Source organism: Triturus cristatus, chromosome 7 (assembly GCF_964204655.1).
Source record: "Triturus cristatus chromosome 7, aTriCri1.1, whole genome shotgun sequence".
NCBI lineage: Eukaryota > Metazoa > Chordata > Amphibia > Caudata > Salamandridae > Triturus > Triturus cristatus.
Window position 1 is genome coordinate 486,025,120 of NC_140590.1, and position 19,769 is coordinate 486,044,888.

Consider the following 19,769-nt stretch of genomic DNA (forward strand, 5'->3'; position numbering starts at 1 on the left):
TGCTACATAGACGTGGTTCTTCATTGGAGGCTCTCTCTCCATTGCATATCTCCCCTACCAAGGTGCCTATTGAGGTACCAGAGCAATTACTGGACTTGGGGGAGGATGATGAGGAGTCCGAAGAGGATGACAGATTCCGCACTGCCAGGAGCCCTTCGGAATTGTTTATTAAATATCAAGAGGATGACCAGGAGGAGGATCCTTTCCCGGAGCCTGTAGCTCCAGCTCCTGAGACGATACCTACAGTGCAGATGCCTCTAGCTCTGCTAAAGAATCTACAATATATGTTGGGCGATTATTATCGCCGTTTTTCTCCATGTGAATCGGCGGAGTCCATTCCATCGACACCTATGCCTCAACCTTCTGGCTCTTCTTTAAGGTCTCCCAGACCACCTTCTCCAGTACAGTCTCACTATTCCCATGATGTTGTTAAACCACTGATTAATGATAAGGAAGAAGGAGAAGTGGACGATAGATCTCTTCTTACGGAGTGGGACGACTACCAGATTCAAACTCCGTCCCCTTCAACTCCAGCTCCCATTGACTCTCCTCCAGTCGATATCGGAGGCTTTCATCTCCTTATGGAAAGGGCAACACAAAGGTTCCTTCTAACGACGGAGACAAAGAAGGATGAGTGCTTCCTCTACGATTTTAAGGATCAGCCAAGAAAACAAATACGGACTATTCCCATTATTGATTTCATTTGGAAGGAAGGACTGAAGGTCATGACAGCGCCTGCTTCTATTCCTGCGGTCTTGCCTCGGCTAGACAAGAAGTATAAGGCACCAGATAACTCACCTGCTTGCCTCATAGGCCAGCCGAAAGCTGACTCTGTTATTGCCCAAGCGGCACAAAGACGAGCTAGAAACCCCTCCTCTCCAATTACAGCTCCTCCAGACAGGGACGGCAGACGACTGGATGCTATTGGGAAGAAGGTTTCCACCATGGCAGCGACGACCGTCTGTGCTGCTAATTCACTGGTCATATTAGGGCGGTACGATAAACAGATGTGGTCGGACATCTCTCCCTACATCAGCATGTTGCCAGAACCATCAAAGTCTGAGGCCTTAAAGATCTTGCAAGAAGGGGAGCGTATCTCTGCTGACATAATGGATTCGGCCGTGGATGTTGCATCCACAGGATTTCGGCAGCTAGCGGGTGCTGCAGTTCTGCGAAGGCAAGGCTGGCTAAAGTCGACATCTTTTCGCCAGGAGGTTCAGGCAAAGATTATTGACATGCCGTTTGATGGAGAATCACTATTTGGCCAGCATGTCGAAGAGGCCCTTCAGGCCATTAAAAAAGATACCGAGACAGCAAGATCTCTCGGTACTCTTCTATTTCATAAGCCGCCCTTTCGGGGTGCTAAGGGACGCGGATCCTTTTCCAATAGAGGAGGCTACAACCAACAAAGGTCATACCAGTCCTTTCAAAGCAATCAGAGATATCAGTCCCAAAGACAACAGTCATATGGACAGCGAAACACCTCCTTTTCACAAAACAAAAGAAGGCCCTCCTATCGTGGACGGGTTCAACTAAAAAGCAATGAAAACCGCCACCTGCCACCACGTCTACCGCCCACCCCTTTAAGAGTTGAAGGAAGAATCTCCCAATATTACACAAACTGGTCCGCTATCACATCAGACAAGTTGGTCCTGGACATCATGGCCAGAGGCCATGCTCTAGAGTTCATAAAGATTCCTCCAAATTCTCCTCCCAAGGGCTCACCTCCTGCTCATCTCAAGGAGCTTTTTTCCCAAATAAATTTGATGATTCGAAAGGGAGCGATCGAAAGGGTCCCTCATTTACAAAGAGGAACAGGGTTTTATTCGAGATTTTTCCTGATAATGAGAAAGTCGGGAGAATGGCGCCCCATCCTCGATCTTCGCTCCCTCAACAAATACCTGAAAAAATTATCCTTCCGAATGTTGACACTTCAAGAAATCCTTCAGCTCCTCTCGGTGGGGGATTACATGGCCACCCTCGACCTCCAAAACGCCTACTTCCATGTGCCAATTCTACCCAGACACATAAAATTCTTGCGGTTCAGAGTGGCTGGAAGGGACTTTCAGTTCAAAGTCCTTCCTTTCGGACTACGTTCAGCACCCCGTGTATTTACCAAGGTTCTGGCACCAGGGGCCGCACACCTTTGTCTGTAAGGGATTGAAATCTTTCCATACCTGGACGACTGCCCTATCAAGGCGAATTATTTTCCAACCGCAAACACACACATTCAAAGATGTCTGTCACTTTTCCAATCTCTAGGTCTCTCCATCAACCTCGACAAATCTCATCTTGTTCCATCACAAAGAAAGACCTTCTTGGGAGCCACGTTAGACGCTCAACTTACCCAGGCATTTGTCTCAAACGAAAGACAACACAAAATCTGCAAGCTAGCCCACCTTTTACGATCAAAAAGGTGCGTTTCAGTCCGGCTGTTCAAGTCTTTTTTAGGGATGATCTCTTCCTGCATCCCTTTGATACCCAACTGCCATCTCAGAATGAGGCCCCAGCAAGAGGAGCTCAACCACCAATGGTTACAGATTTCGGGGTCGTTCGACGACATCATTCGCATCACTCCTCGGATGCGAGAAGCCTTACTCTGGTGGACTCTAATAAAGAACGTGGAAAAAGGGTGTGCGTTCCTGGTAGAAGCCCCGAATTTCACCATCACCACAGATGCATCCCTCGAGGGATGGGGAGCACACCTTCAAGGGATGACGGTCAATGGCAAGTGGAACGTCCAGCAAAGAACATGGCACATCAACCTTCTAGAGTTAAGAGCCATCTTTTTAGCCCTAAAATCCTTTTGAACCATCATCCTGGGATCTTCAGTACTAATTTGGACAGACAACACTACAAGTATGCACTACTTGAACAAACAAGGAGAAACAAGGTCTCCCCTTCTCTCTCTTCAAGCCCAAGAAATCTGGGACTGAGCGATACGGCACAGAATCAGCCTATCAGCGATCCATGTTCCAGGAGTCTCCAATGTCCTAACGGATTCCCTCAGCAGGTCGACAGTTTCCAATCACGAGTGGGAGTTACATCAGCCAACATTGAATCGGGTCTTTCAGGAGTGGGGTTGTCCCGACCTGGACCTGTTTGCGACCAATCAGAACCGCAAATGCCCATTCTTTGCAAGTTGACTTCTCTACAAGGGGTCACGCGGGAATGTGTTTTTGATGAATTGGTCGCAGATATATGCTGACGCCTTTCCTCCGATACCGTTGGTTCCCAGAGTTCTCCCGAAGATGAAGAGAGAACCTTGTCGCCTAATTCTCATCGCTCCCAGATGGCCTCACCAGTTCTGGTTTACCGAACTTCTCCTTCTATCAGAATGTGATCCCATTCAGTTTCGACCAATACCGAACTTCCTATCCAACCAGACGGACAGATCTGCCACCCGGACCCTGCTTCTCTGAAATTAGCAGCCTGGCGCCTGAACACCTTGAATTCGCACATCTGAACATTCCTACGGATTGTAAGGAAGTGTTCGCCAATGCTCGAGCGCCTGCCACTGTTAAGACGGACAGGCTTAAATGGAAGAGATTTTGCATATGGTGTCAATCTACCAATATTCACCCAATTCATGCAAAACCGGAACAGATTTTACCGTTCTTTTTACACTTGGCAAGATCAGGCCTGTCCCATTCTACTCTGAAAGTATTTTTGGCAGCTATTTCAAGGTTTAGGCAAGATGGTTCCAATTCTCTCTATTCAGCTAGGATCATTCAGCAGTTCTTCAAAGGATTGTTTCGGATGTTTCCTCCTATCCGACGCCCACCTCCATCCTGGCATCTTAATGTGGTGCTTGCGCAACTCATGCTGCACCCCTTTGAGCCTATTCATAATGTGAATTTGAAATTTCTATCGTGGAAAGTGTCTCTGCTATTGCTATCTCTGCTATTGGCCTTAACATCAGCTAGGAGAGTTAGTGACATTCAAGCTTTTACTGTTAATCCACCTTTTCTTCATTTCACCTCAAACTCAGTAGTGCTACGCACTAACCCCAGTTTTCTGCCTAAAGTACCTTCGGACTTCCATCTTAACGAGCCTATCATTTTAAAAACTTTCTTTCCCAATCCTCAATCACATGCGGAAAGAACTTTGCATTCCCTTGACATTAGAAGTTGTCTCAAGTTCTATGTACAACGGACATCTACAATCTGTAAATCTGACCAGCTATTTGTAGCCTACGGAAGGATGCGGCAGGGACATTCAGTATCCAAGCAGACTATAGCTTGTTGGATTTCTGCCGCAATTTGCCTCTGCCATCAGCAAGCAGGAAGTCCATTGCAAACAACTCCGAGAGCACATTCTACAAGAGCTATCTCCACTTCTACTGCTCTCTTTGCGGGTGTGCCTCCTCATCATGCAACTTGGTCCATCAGACACACTTTTACCAAGCACTACTGTTTGGAGGCTGCCAGTGATGCAGAAACGTCTGTGGGACAAGCGGTTCTCCATAATCTTTTTAAATAAGGTCAGCCTCTGTTCTTCCCTCCTCCTCTGTACTATTTCTCAGAAGCATTTCAGATATGATTATATATTATAGCTTTGCCCTATATAAACATTTTTTCATGTATTAATGCATAGTATAGCATTCTAGTTATGTTATTGCATAATGTCTTTTGTGCATATGTTTATGTTACAAATAGCGTCTTACGAGCATTATTGGCGTACTGCTTTCTATTCTGATTCAGGCATGTGAATCTATGAAAGATACCCCAATACTGGAGAAGAACAATAGTTACTTACCTGTAATCTGTGGTTCTCCAGTATTGGTATCTTTCATAGATTCACATGCAACCTACCCACCCCCCCACAGAGGCTGGATTATGCTCTTATCACTTGGTTCACTCTTGTGCTAGAAAATCTGAGAGCCTCAGTCTCTGAGGAGAGCATTCTAGAGGGTGCTGTCGCCTGATTGGCTGCAGTTTGGACTATATATAATGACTTGGACAAGTCATAGATGTGGAAGTTTTTTCCTTGTAGTTTATGACTACTTTACTTCCTGGTTCTAGGTTACCTACGTTATGGGTATTATGTGCCTAATTATTGCTTTTTTATGTACTGTGGGACTCCCACTCCGACGACGGGGAATGATTCAGGCATGTGAATCTATGAAAGATACCAATACTGGAGAACCACAGATTACAGGTAAGTAACTATTGTTCTTTTCAACTATTGTTACCCGGAGCAGAGCATGATGTTTTACTGAAAGCCATCTTTACACCAATGGCATGATCGAAAGTGGTGTTGATAACGCAGTGCAAGCGTTTCTTTGGAAATATTTAGGAGTGCATCCCTTCAGTAGAAGCAATAGCTACACCCGTGTTCAAGATTCAGTTTTTTTCTGTTTCTGTTCTGTATTTTTCTGTCTCTTAATAAGTGTCGTCCTAAATGAGGTGGGTTTTAATTTGAGTTATTTCTTGAGTTGGGATTTGAAGAGAGTGGCCCATCTAGATAGGGAAGACTGTTGGTAGGCCAGTACCCCTAAAGGACTCATTCACATATAAGTCAGAGCTTCAGCTGCCTTACATGTAATTCACTTTTCCTCAGCATCACGTCTCTCCGGTTTCCCAATTTCCCTAAAGACATGTCTTCTCTAGAAATGTGGTGCAGGAGTGTGGCCGAAAGTGCATTTAAACAGTAGCCAATAGGGGCAAATAACTTAACCTATTCTAATAAGTGATGTAACAAACAACGTAAAATTATCCTGCAGCACAATATAGCAATATCTGTCCGCAGGAGGAGAGCATCGTCTTGTGCAATATTCGGTGGTGGTGCCAGGCCTACCTTTGCACGCCTTCCTGTGTGTGATGGGCTTGGTCATGTCTCGGTAGTAGCCCTCCTTGCAGTAGTGGCAGTGCCGGCCCGCTGTATTGTGCCGGCAGTTTAGGCACACGCCTCCACTCTTGCGACCCGACAACTTGAAGAGTTCCATGTTGAAGCGGCAGCGCCGGGCGTGGAGGTTGCAGTTGCACGCTGTAGGGAGAAAAGCAGGACACATTAGTGGGAGAATGCGCAATAGAGGTAGACCTGCCTGAACTAATAATAATAGTAACAATAATAACAAAAAATGATACACCAATACTACTCATTGCTGAACTATTATTAACAATGATCAAATGAACAATACAATTAATAATTACTTTTATTAATTCCGTTCCTAGTAGTACAACTAATAATACTATTAATTATAATAATAAAAACCGAGGTGACAAAATTGGCATTAAAGGCCCATCGAGCCTCCTACGGGATATTGCAAGGCTTCAAGTCAAAGACAGATGTTGCACCCGTTTAATGATGACTGGCACAGTCTTTTTAACACACAGTAATGGTATTGCATTCATATTAGATCTTCACCCTGTCCCTCTGCTCCCGCAACCCATTCAACACCTGTATCCTCCATAACTTTGGAAAGATTTGTTCCAGTTTGCAGATATATAGAATGCAAGTGTTCTCAATACTGCAAACATAAAATAAACCAATATTTTGCATGAGATGTTGCCGAGGCATTGTTTGAAAAACGAAATGTACTTCCGGATCAAGGTTGAATGTGTTTTGAAATCTGAGAGAACATGCGAAGCTCACTCAGAGAAACCCGAAGAAGCAGTCAGTGCCATGGACTGTCTCTTATCAGCTGTCTTTGGACTGACACAGGACCGCTTGAAGAAGAAACTGCCCCCTGCCTGTGCCCAGAATGCCTCCCATCCATCCTCATTCCCCCTGCCCTCTCCGCAGCATCCCTTCCTGGGGGTCACACCACCCTGCTGTGACTTAGCCTTACTGAATCAGCACGCTGGCTCCTTCTCCCTACTGCGAAACTGTTCAAGTTTTTGCAACAACGTTAACAAACTTCCCTCACCTCCCCCATGGACGTCATTTAGGGGTCCCTTGCTTGCCCTCTGCTATCCCAGAGCCTGCCTTTGTGACCCCTGGCATTGAGTGAGCAGGGGCAGCGCCAGCGTGGCACACAAACAAGGAAAATAATCCGCCAACTCCCCGTATGAGTGGCTGGGAAGCTCTCAGACGGGGTAATCACCATTTGTTTTCAAAGGTGCACTGTGGCAGCCCCAGCTTGTCCAACAATTTAAGCATTACCGGCAGCCAGGCCAGTGGTGGCTCCTCCGCTAAGGTGGAGGAGCGTCGCCCCACTGCTCAGAAGGAAAAATAAAAGGATAATAACTCGTTATTATCATTCTTTTTTTCCTATTGCAGTCAGTGGCGGGGCGGGGCTGGCCAGCGCAGTGAAGGAGTACTATGCACTCCCTAAGTGCACATGAACTGTTTGGCCGGCCCGCTTAGGCCGACCATACAGTTCAGCCGCATTTTGCATGCTCATACCAGGAGCATTACACAGCCTGGTCAGGAATATGCAAAGGCTCCCTGTTCCCTTCAGAGTGCCGAACCACGGTGCTCAGACCAATCACAACGCTGCATTGCATCATTGTGATTGGCTCAGCAGATCCTGTTTGCCAGGGTGCTTCCTGTTGCTGCCCCAGACAGGAAGAATGAAGAGGACGAGGACGGAGGAGGCTAGCCATTTCAGGTAAGTCTCTTTTTAGGTCTCGCCTGACCCAGCGCATGTGCTGGTCTGGCGAGACTTATTGAGAGGGCTCCAAAAAGTGCTACCAGGCCAGCCTAGAGCTACAGTGCACTTTCGCGGCCGCACGGTCGCTTGACATAGCCAATAGGCCTCGCTTTTGGGACCTTATAAGTATTTAGTTAAGCAATTGTTGCATGGCTAAACACTTATAAGGTCCCAAAGGCGAGACCTATTGGCTATGCCAATGCTCGTTTAAAAATGCGTTCCTCCCATCCCTAACCCCCCCCCCCCCCCCTCCCCCCCCCCCCTCTCTCCGTCCGGGTGCAACCAAGGATCAAATCAGACAGGAATCGAATTCCTATCAGCGTCTACAAAACCAAACCCAATGAAAGTTTACTGTGTCTTCAATTATAAACCTTAAGGAGTTGCACAAAGTGTGAATAGTTATTGCTATTTGCACCAGTGGCACTTTTCTTTCTACTCTTATGCCAAAATGTAAATGAGGGTCTTTTTTCTGCAGTTATCTGAAACACACGGCTGCAGCGTTTCCTCATATAAGAAAAACATACAACAGGGAAACGGATTAGACACTTTAGTTAGCAGTTTGTAAAAGTAAAAAGCAAGTTTTACTGGCTAATTCTGAAATCATAAATAAAATGTATTCCCACAATTCACAAAATAATGTACTTGAAAACTGCTATAGAAAAGAAACATGAGAGAAAGAGAGCTTTGGTTGGCTGTATCCTTCTTCCAGGTTTCACACTTCGTTTTCTAGCCCTAATTCTGCTGAAGATAAAGATAGCTTCGTGTAAAAATGCAGAACTTTGTGGTGTGAGGTGAGTGACAGCTACTGCAACTGGAGCTTTGTAAAATAATGTCAGTCTCTTTGCAGTTTGGCACTAATTAGGTGCCATCCATTAACTGACTGAGTTATGATTATTAATACTACATTTCTGTATAAGTCACTGCAAATCTAGACAGAGCGCAAACAGTTATCCTTCAACTGTGCTGATCAAGAGTATGTGGGTGGAACACGTTTCTGGGAGTTGGGAAACAAATTATATTGGTATCTGTGTATTTCCAAATATTTTAATATTTTTTATATCCACTTACTTAATGTTAGCTTCGGTGGCTTCATCAGACAAAATGCCAAATGACTGCACTTCCAGAGATGTCATCAGGGTTAAAGTTGAGGTGATGTCACTTCCTGTGATGTCACATGGGGTCATATGGCATATGATGTCACTTCTGCTACCCCTAGCATTTTGATGAATTGACATCCATGACCTCCCCACAGAAGTAGCCTGCCTCCCGCTTTTGCCACCAGGCTACCTGGCTCTCACCAAAAAGATGGTTCTCTTCAAATTGTTCAGCCTAATATTTAAAACTATCATTTCTTAATTATCTCTTCTCAACACGTATCTGTTATGTTCCCACTGACAGTGTATCATGGGCCAATAAAATGCACTAGCTGCCAAATCTTGCACCACTGTATCGTGGTTCCATTTCTTCAACCTCAAAAACCCCCTACCTACCATTTGAACTAGCCCCATGCAGACCTTCGAGCTATCTCTTAACTCAATGCGTTCTAGACTTCATTGAAAGCCCCCATCTTGTACTAAAACACCATAATGGTTAGCGACCCCCAGCCTTCTTCTTCCCCATGCGACACCCTGTCTCTTCTACATACTGATTACTATAAACCTCTGTATGTGCAAATATCATATGTTTCATTGTCATATCATGTTCTTCAGGTAGAATCCAGCAAACAAGCCACCTGCTTTATAAGTTTATCTACCCAGATGCGATCATATATACCTTTGTTTAGATGCGTACAGCTCTTCCTGTCAAAATACTCTGGTTGCCTAGATAGATTCACATAAAACATACATGTTGTGTAAAGTAGAAAGCAAACCCCTCCCATAAGGCAACAGAATCTGCAGCCCTTTACCAAATAATGCCACCTAATATTCAAGATAAACACAGACCTGTACACCAGGCCTATACCCACTTTCTAGCTTTAGTTAATGCAAACAGATGGGAATAGTCATTAATTTGGTACTTGTGTCCTGAAGCAAAACCTGGGCATTTTCTGGGGTAATTATACATTACAGCAGCTTGCCCTGCATTTTATTCTTCTATGAAATCCCTCCCAAAAAGGTGACCTGGTGTCCAGATATGATCAAAGAGAGTATATCTTTTCTATCACACCTTGTATTGTGTTGGGTCATGTGTTTGCTGCTTTGGGATTTTCAGTGGTAGAGGGAGTGGTTGGCTCATTCCCTCTCTTTTGCTAATAACGGCATGGACAGCAATTTGAAGTCCAGCTCTTACAAAGATAGTATTTGTTCTACAGCCTGTTTTGCCACTTCCTGCAGCTCTGTAGCTATTTTTAATGGGTCATCCAATTATCAATTAAATATTGTTCTTTGTGCCCAATCCTGGATCACCAACAATAAGGATTCCTGGATGTACCTTAGTTTAATTATGTCTTCGTGGGTTTTGAGATTTTGAGATCCACTGTTGTGGGTTCACTCACTATCTGTGCAGTCAGATACTGATTGATGGTTCCAAAGACCTATCAATCTTCGCCCCATAGAGTCCTCCATGCTTGGCCCATGGCTCCTCCCATTATACATACCAGAACTCCCTCTGTTTACAGGTACCTCAGTCCTTTTCTGCCAACCCATGTACAGAGGTTGTTGGAACACACTTTTTGAACAAATGTGCAAACTGGAGGAACTGGAGAACCCTGACATTCGGGACACTCTGTGGTAGCTCTCGCCAAAGAAATGGCAGCCATTCATTTCCCTACAAATGTTCTTGCAGTCTGGCATTATTTCGTTTTCCTTGCCTCTCTACCAGGATTGTGCGTTACTGCAGTGGATTACTTTCATTTGCCACATCTTTCTGGGAATTTCATCACAAGAGGCGTTGTCAAAGGACATATGTTTCCTGTTGGTCACATGCTGGCGCCGGCCTCTGGATGTTTGAAAACATTGTGTCATTACACCGGCCCTTAAGAGCTTGGAAAGAAACAAACTTCTCACATTCTTTGCACCTAGAATCTTAACACTTTAGACCTTTGCCTAAATAACACATCATATTTTTTCATTTTTTGGTGTGTCTAGAGAACTCTGAGAGAGAGCTTTATAGAGGAAATATCAAATGTGTTTTTTGGGGGTTTTTTTTCGTGTCCGTTCCGAAGCTGTGGTGTGTGGAGATTTGGAAGTCCCTCTGGCATCCTAGGGTGGGTTGGCGGAGAGTTGTTTTTTATTTTTTGGAGCTGCATCTGGCTGAGACTGGGTCAGATCCTGCATCTGGCTGAGACTGGGTCAGATCCAGCCAGGTTGGTAAGAATCAGACGTTCTCGGGGTCTGACACTAGACGGTGACCTGTGTGGAGAGAGTTGCTGTTCTTTGACCTGATCCCTGAAGGTAGATGCCAAGAGTGAAAAGACCATCCACTGGGCCTAGGCTGGGACGACGCTGTTCCTCAGGACCCTCTCAATGCACTACTCTTTTTAATGTAGTAATAGACTATTGCTATTCAGGGGCGAATGTCTCCAGCTTTACCCTGTCAAGGCACTGTACTTGCCCAAGGTAAAACTAGACGTTGAGTAGGATCTCTGGGGCAAGAGCAGTGCTCAATGTATATTTGTTGCAGACTTTCTGCTTGTGTGAACGGGGACTTAATCAGAGCACCTATTGGCAAACTAGTCCATTAAGAGCACCAAATACATTTCTTAAAATCTTTTTATTGCCCGGTTTCACAAAACGTTCTGGGGGACACATTGCTAAGATGCAGCCAAGAAAAGGGATTATTTCCTCCTCTTTTCTCCTCTAACTTGGCTGTGCATATATACAATTGTTGCATTACGCTGCTGGACTTGGCCAACTCTGATCCCATTCTTGGTATCTTCAAGAATGCCCTGAGTAAAGCAGGTGCTGGCCAGTTACTTAGGACAGAAGGGCTAGGTACTCTTGTGCACAGCAATGGTTGAGAAGGATGCGGTTACCACAGGTCAGGTATTAGGCCATATCGATGGGACTAGAGCCCTACACCAATATCAAGTCACATAACTATCCAAGTGCTATTCATCCCTTTCTTTACTGCTTAGGGCAACTGCTGCCAATGTGGAAAGAGCAATTCCCACATACACTCTCAGCTTAGGAGTTCGAAACTCACAAATACTGAGGTCTACCTACAAAACCACTGTCTTATGGCATTAATCCACCAAAAGCCAGCTATTTTTCATCAAGAATGGCAAACTCAAGGGACAAACAAAAATATCTTTTAACAATTATTAATTAACTTTCCTTTGTCAGCCTTTCAAAAGTAAACATTGGCAAAGACAATAAGTCTCACCTATGCGCGAGCTAATGGTCTGGCCAATGTCTTTTAGCTATATTGAACAGCAACATGACTCATGTTCAGCATGGGCAAAAGTTAATGGCATGGCATAGAGTAGAGTGGCCTGGAGGAGAGTGGAGTGGGGTAGAGTGGAGTGGAGTGGCGTAGAGTAGAGTGGCTTAGAGTGAAGTGACAGAGTGGAGTGGCATGGAGCAGAGTGGAGTGGTGTACAGTGCAGAAGCATGGCATGGAGTGAGTGCCATAGAGTGGAGTGGCGTAGAACCGAGTGTTCTTGAGTGGAGTGATGTGGAGGAGATTTAAGTGGCATAGAGTGGAATATAGTGGTGGAGAGAGGAATGACATAGAGTGGTGTAGAGTAGTGTGACAGTGAGTAGAGTGGCATGGAGTAGAGTGATGCAAAACACCGTGGAGTGGCGTAAAATATACTGGAGTGTCATAGAGTGGAGTGGCGTAGAATAGAGTGTCAGAGTAGAATGGTGTAGAGTACAGCGGAGTGGAGTGGAGTAAATGGGAGTGGCGTAGAATAGAGTGGCGTAGAGTGGCATCACATGAAGTGACAGAGTAGAGTGACATGGAGTGCTGTGGAGTGTCATAGTGGCTGAGAGTGGAGTGGCTTAGAGTAGAGTGGCATGTGGCATAGAGTGGTGTGGCATGGAGTGGCATGGAGTGGAGTGTAGTGCCATGAAGAGGAGTGGCGTGGAGTTTTGTAAACTGGCGTGAAGTTGAGTGGCGTAGAGTGCTGTGGAGTGGTGTAGAGTGGAGTGGAGTAGCATAGAGGTGAGTGGCGTGGAGTGGAATAGAGTAGATTGGAGTGACAGAGTGGCGTGGTATAAAGTAGAGCAGTATAAAATAAAGTGGTGCGAGTACCATGGCGTGGAGTAGAGTAGAGCGACATAGAATGCTGTGGAGTGGTGTAGAGTAGAGTAGAATGGTACAGAGTAGAGTGGTGTAGAGTAGAGTGGAGTGGCGTAGAATAGAGTGGGGCAGATTGGAATAAAGTGGTGTAGAATAGACTGGGAGAGAGTATCGTTGCATAAAGTGAAGTAGCATAGAGTAGAGTGACGTAGAGTGGAGAGGCGTAGAGTAAGAATCTGGCATGTACATTTAAGGAAGTTATACTAATAATAAATAAATGGGTAATATAGAAAAAAAAGATAAACCTCAGGACATGGCCGACAGTAAAAGAAAAGGAAAAAGTGCACTCACAAACGACTGTTTAAAGAATCTGTCATGTACCTAAAAGGAAGTTAATTAAGAAAAAATGAAACTGAAAGAGGACAAATATGAAGGCATGTGCTGCCTTTGGTTGCACAAAAAACAGTCTGAAAATAGAGAAAAACACAGTTATAAATAAATAAATTGGTAGGCCCAAAAAATCTGAAACTCATGACGTGGTGACGTGCACTTGTAGGAACTGATCAAACCTAAAGAAAAACAGTAGCTCCCACGAGAGAAGCAGTGCAAGGACACAAGTACATGGGCCATGCTCAATGGGAGGCTTGAGTAGACAAAGAGAAAATCAAGCCATAACGTGATTACCGCATAGAAGCAGTCACATGAGAGTGATAATGAAGCCAAACAAAGGTAAGCAATGGGCAAACTGTAAGCCCATTGACAGTAAACGAAATGTCTCGAAGAGGCAGCTCATGTGCCGTCTAGCTGAGACATAAAAATGAAGCTCTTTGCCTGCAATCTTCCTGCAGCAAACTGGCAGATTACTTCGATCAGAAAACTGCTCTTACCAGAACAGGCATTACAAGTCATGCATGGGACACCCCTTCTTTAAGGGCTATTTCTCATTTACACGAGCCCTCTTGGGAATCACTTCTACTTTTAGATCTATCCTTTGTTTTACAGCTTATATCACTATGCAGGTTGGGATCTCCCTCTGGTCCCATTCCTGTTAATTACCTGCATCTTTTTCAGGACCTTTTCACACCGGCTTTGCTGGAGAGGATTACATCGTCTATCTACCTTGACCAAGTTCCAAATATATTTAAAGAAGGCATTCTAGTGTTTTAACTAAAAAAAGCCTGACTTTGCCCTTAGCCTAACGTCAGTCTACCATTCTATTACACTTTTCTCAGCTGGTGCTAAGATTCTTGAAACCTGTGTTATGAACCAGATCTGCCTCTGTTTTGGAAATCAATGATGATGACCGATCATGATGCAAATGCTGGCTTTCGTCCCCACTGTCCCACTGAACTTATTATGCAGTCAAGCAGAAGATAACGGCCATTTAAGCACCCTTACTCTTGTCTGCTGCTTTCGACACCATTGACCATAAGATCCTCATAAGCCACCCATGATCTGCTTGTTTCAAGGATAAGGTGCTGAGTTGGTTGGTTTCCTTCATAACTGGACACACACAACTGTTGATGCTTGGACAGTATCTGCCTCTACTTGCAGACGTCTTTAGAGCACTACATTTCCTTCTACTTGGTCAATCTTTATCTGAAAACTCTTGTTGCTATCATTCCCTTCCATCGGATAAATGTCTATCCGTTCAAGGACAACACACAGTTTCTTTGTAGACTCAGCAACTATTTAAATGACTCATGAGTCCTTCAAGGTTGTCTTTTATCAGTGAATAATTGTGGCTGAAACTCTATACAGATAAAATGGAAATTTTAATTACAGATAGTAGTTCCAATCTTTGGCAGTCTTCCTTTTGGCCAGATGACTTTGGCATCCAGGTCCAGCTTTAGGGCGATGTGCCCGGTGCAGCCCTGGCACTGACCTTGGGGGGTGCTGTGCTTAGAAATAACTTATGGGTTTACAAGCACCTGCTGTAGAGTTTCCTGTGTGTCCAGCAGATTTGAGGCAACAATAAAAAGGACAACATAACTCTGGTGACTAATGTTCTTGCTGTAAAAAGATGTGAGTTGTGTCTAGTGGCAGTTTGACGCATCATAAAGTAGCACAGAGAGAGCCTATACTTTGCAGATCACAGATTGTATTTGACATGAATAGCTCAGGGGGTTACTGCGTTTGTGGCAGAGATCCTTTTGTTCCTAGCAATTCATTAGCTACAATCCAAACATAGCACAGACGTATGAACTGTAATCAAAGAACAGCATGCAAATTGCATAGAATAGGCTAGGACGTTATGTTTTCCCCCCAGTCTTTTAGTATCTACTTTTTTATTAATATTTATAAAGCCGACCCCAACCAGTGCTTTAAAACAAATGAAATGTTTGTGAGAGAGAGGCTATGGGGAGAGGAGGGGCACTATTAGAGGGTTGTAGAGTGAGGAAATCCAAGGAGAAGGAGGCCAGAAGGGCAAGGGGTGCCAAATAAATTGTCGCACTATGCGCCACTAGTGCTGAAGCCGGCCCTGTCGTCACCTGCCCCTAGACTGCTAAAACTTTGTTTTAAAAAAAGAAAGTTTCGTATAGCGCGAACTCGACCTGAAGGTATCAGAACACTTTACATGAGCACCAGCTGCGTTACATACGGACACATTCATTCATTCACTCATTCCTCGGGGAGATTGCAGCTCTCTAGATGGGCGCTCAAGTCTCATATGTAGTCTCTTCCAGTGTCTTCCTTAAAGGATGTCTGCATCTAGTGCTACCCTTGCTCCTATTAGACTGCACCCTTAATATGTCGAAGGCTGGACTACCGCAAAAGCATCAGTGCTGTCTCTTCTGTAAATGGCCCAAAGTCAGGCTGCGTGTCTGGTAAAGATGGCTCCCCGTTTTACCTATGTTCCGCATCTCTTATATGCTCCACGCCAGCTACCCATTCAGCCGCGCTTTATTTTCACAGTCCTCTGCATTATCCATCGTGTGCCTTTTAGTCAGACCGCCCGCCCCCTCCAGTTTCATCACAGTGAAATAGTCCAAATAAACCTCGATTGGAAGGCTTTATTTGTCCTAGTTCTTTCATTTTTGAATTTATTCCCTGTTCCCCTACAATGCATTTCAAACCACCACTCAATTCGAAAAGCTTTTTTTACCTGGCTGTACTCATGTTTTTCCTTTCTGCTTTCCCCAGCCCTCCAATCCAGCACCAAGACCCTCAGATGCAAATACACACATAAAAGCAAAGGCGATCAGGCGCGAAGGGTCAGAAGCAGTAACTGAACACTCATACACCATACACCAGGGACAATAAGAATCTGTCACCGATGTGGGGAGCAACACGGTCCACAGGTGATCAAGTTTATGAAGCCAGAACTGAAGTCCGGACACTCCATGCATGGCTCATTTCAAAGGGGTCATTCATAGTGGGAAAAAAGTTTTATCATAATCCCAAACAAGTCCTTGACTGAGACCCTAGGTGCTCCCCATAGAATCTGCAATAGAAATTTGGTCTGAAATAGGACGAGCGGATGCGAGTTAAAAAAGTATGAAACTGACTCTTTATTGCAAGAAGAGACTATATTGACGTGATCACTCCATAGGCAAGATAGATAAAAGAAAAATAAGGACAAATGCCTCACCTTGGCTCGTAGTCACTCACTACCATTGTTCCCTGAAAGAGTTGGAAATAGAGCCTTATAGGTACAATTCTGGCTCCTCTGAGAAGGGAATTTGACAACTGAAAAGAGCGATTGGCAGACTCACTTGTGATTTGGACATGACCAATAGAAGAAAAGAAGCATTTTGCACCAGTCTTGGACAGTAAGGTGAAGAGTGGACAATTATTTTATTAACATTAAGTTCCCACGTAGTGCAAAAATCCATTCAGCATTTGTGTAGTGACCAGTCACGTGTGGACCCGCCTTATGAGTGCCCTGTTAATTCCGATGGGCCAGTTGATAAACGTTAGTGGGCCCATTAGAATCATAAGGTCTGCGGAAAGACCACAGAGCTGTCTTGTTTCTCCTCGAGCTTTTAGATGTTAAAAATATTGAAATCATTCTGGGTGAAACTGTGAATTGGACTCGGGATGAATGATTCACCTAGTAATAACCCAATTGCAGTGAAACCTCGGGGTTTCAGTGAGAATAAATGCTAAGTATGCTTCGTGCATCTGTCCCCAAGCCATTTATTCTTTGAAAAAAGATAAACTCGTAATTTTTGCTTTACCAAAAAATAGAGCTATTGAGGATGAATACATAAATTGACATTTTTAAAGTTTTATTCACTTTTGTGCACCCATGTCACTTAGGTGCATAAAAAGGTGAATTTGCAGATGAAATTCAAAAACTGATTAATGGAACAAATGATGTGTGTAAATGTCTGATGACAAATTTTAATTACTGTTGGGGAAATCTGCAAATGTGGCACATTTCCCAAGTTGTAGTGAAGGCTTATGGGAGCGAACGTAATTGTTCCAAGAAAAAGAGAAAGGTGGGGTATTTTAAGAATGTTAGGAACCCCCACAATGTTGTAACTTTGTGGGTATTCACTAATATTTCTACTGAATTTGAATACCCCATTTCCACTCATAAATCTGCCCTAACAATAATAGGTGGCAATTAGAAAGAAAATGGGTGGAAACATTCCCCAGTACCCCCTGAGTAGGGGTAGTCAATAGGGATTCCTCCATATTAAATATTTATCATATGCAGAAATGCAATAAAATGTTATGTGTAGATGCACATTTTATCCACACTTAACTCCTACAGATTGTTTGCCTGTGATTAATCATTGCAAACAAACTGTACCGCAGTAGGTGTACAGATGGAAATGTGGGAATTGCACAGATTTTCGATCATACTTAGGGAATTTTTGTGACTCCTTTAAAAGTTGGACATCTTAGTAAATCGTAGGGATATAGCTACACTATGTGCATTCATACATTTGTGCAGCTATTTGTGAATCTGATCCTTAGTGTCTACATGAGATTTTATTAGTCGTTATGTGCGGTATTATGCAAATCGATTAGAGTTTCGAAATTGACATTGCCAAATGAAGTATAACTGGTAGAGTTTAAGTGTGAAAATCTACATTTTGTATATGTTGTAGGTGATTCAAACCCTATTTCTTTGGCAGCTCCCCAAATCGCGTATCATTTTTTTTCCAAATTATATAATTCGTCTACTTTCGCTCTGATCCTAAATATTGTTCTATAGTGTTTGCTAACGGGAGCTGTTTTTGAAGTTTTGTTTCCTGCAAGTCGCCCATTATATTTCCCAAATATTGATGCAGATGTTGTAAAACACTGCTGAGTTACTTACACCCTCAGCCTACGGATACAAAGACTTAATGGGCCTCATTTCAATTTACTTCTTACCGTTCATCTCTTGTAAAAAATATTCTATTTTTTGTTTATTAACACTCTCAAATATGTACTGGGCCTACGTGCTGGATTCTGGCTTGCATGGAACATGGGTTTCTTGGTGGCGATGGAAGCATTAATATAATTTATATTTAAACATCTGGCACTCACCATGCTGTACACATAATTCACTACTCAGACCCTTGAGAAGAGCTTTTCTTCTGTTGTTCAATATAAAAAATTATTAAACAAGTCTTTATTCAGTTATATTTGAGTCTACAACCCCAGGAAGATCAATACCAAACATGATGTCTACAAGCCACCTTGTCTGCAGAGAACCTTCCAAGGACGAGGTGCAGTGAAGATCTCTCTTGTTTCCTTCCTGATTGCCTGAAGAAAGGGTACAAGTAGGCATGGTGCCGCCCTGCACTTAAGATACATGTGAAAAGTGTCACTTGTCTCCTCAAGATGGTCCCAGTAAAGAGAAAAAGCCACATAGGGCTGAATTAAAAACTCGTTGGCAATATCAATAGTCTTGATAGAAGATGAAGAGCTTTACAGAGATGCAAAGCAAGACACCAGTTAAAGAAGAAAAAGCCTCAAAAGACAGAAAAAAACTGGTTAGCAATATGGATAGTCTTGATAGAAGATGAAGAACTTTACAGAGTTTGGAAGCAAGACATCTGAATGGCCCTGTGACAGAGCAGACAAAGATCCAGCTGCATAAAAGTCCAGAGTGAAAATACCAATAATGAAAAACAGCTGCAGAAAAACGGAGCAAAATCAGAGGTAAACAGTTTCTAAGGTGGGTTGATAAACACAATGAAAAATAGGGGAATTGAAAGCAGTGAAACACATCCTTCTGCAATCCCGACTCCCTTATATAAGAGTGCAACAGGAAATGACTTCACAGGAAAGTGGTTGAACACTATCTTAAATATGGACGCTGTAGCAGCACAAAGTGGGAAGACGACTGTCCTGGTTAGGAATAAATATAACCCTAACCTCATCAATCTTCACATGGAAATGGGGTTGTTCTTGTATAGCAAGCACAAGAAGTGAGATTAAAGATTTGATATCCTGTTCTTTATCCATCTGGTGTCTCTGATCCTAGTTACCATTGTACTAAGTACACTGAACTGTAAGTACAAACTAAGGACCTCGCTCAGAGCAGCGGTCACCAGGAGCAAGGCTACTGTGGCAGCTCCTCTGGTCCTGGGTGAAGCAGATGAGAATCATATGGAAGCAGAGTACCAAGTCCCCACTTATGCAGACCCAAAGCTGCTCTCAGGTGAGTTGTGTCAGGCGGTGTAACACAATCAAATCCCAGACTCTGAGAGTGCAAAGAAACTATACAAATTGTAGAAATGTGCTGTGCAAATACTGATAACATACTGTAACTTCTCAAAACAACAGCAAACATCTCTAGGCTTCTAAAACTGAAGAGCTGAGGAAGGCTCTGTGAATGCCCGAGGTATCACAGCACACTTTCTTGCCTGCTATCAATTGGATACTGAATGGTGAAGTTGGAACAGCTGGAATGTGAACATCTGCAGAGAACGGTATGAAATGGTCAGGGTATTCCCAAATATCCCTGGTTGCTGCTCTTCTATACGTGATAATCACATTTGGCCTTGGTAAGTAAAATCAACATGATTTTAGCATCCATGTC

General features: G+C 43.8%; 2 protein-coding genes across 7 annotated transcripts in view; one reads left to right on the forward strand and one right to left on the reverse strand.

Annotated features, from left to right (window-relative positions):
• The window catches only part of NTN1 (netrin 1), a 610,189-nt gene that overhangs the window by 213,587 nt on the left and 376,833 nt on the right, over positions 1 to 19,769 (reverse strand). For all 6 annotated transcript variants that reach the window (XM_085616826.1, XM_085616827.1, XM_085616828.1 and 3 more), the window contains exon 3: positions 5,800 to 5,988. In XM_085616826.1, coding sequence (XP_085472952.1) covers positions 5,800 to 5,988 — 189 coding nt within the window. The remainder of the gene's footprint in view (positions 1 to 5,799; positions 5,989 to 19,769) is intronic.
• LOC146809962 (uncharacterized) overlaps positions 1 to 19,769 on the forward strand; it is a 483,309-nt gene that overhangs the window by 198,296 nt on the left and 265,244 nt on the right. The window lies entirely within an intron of this gene.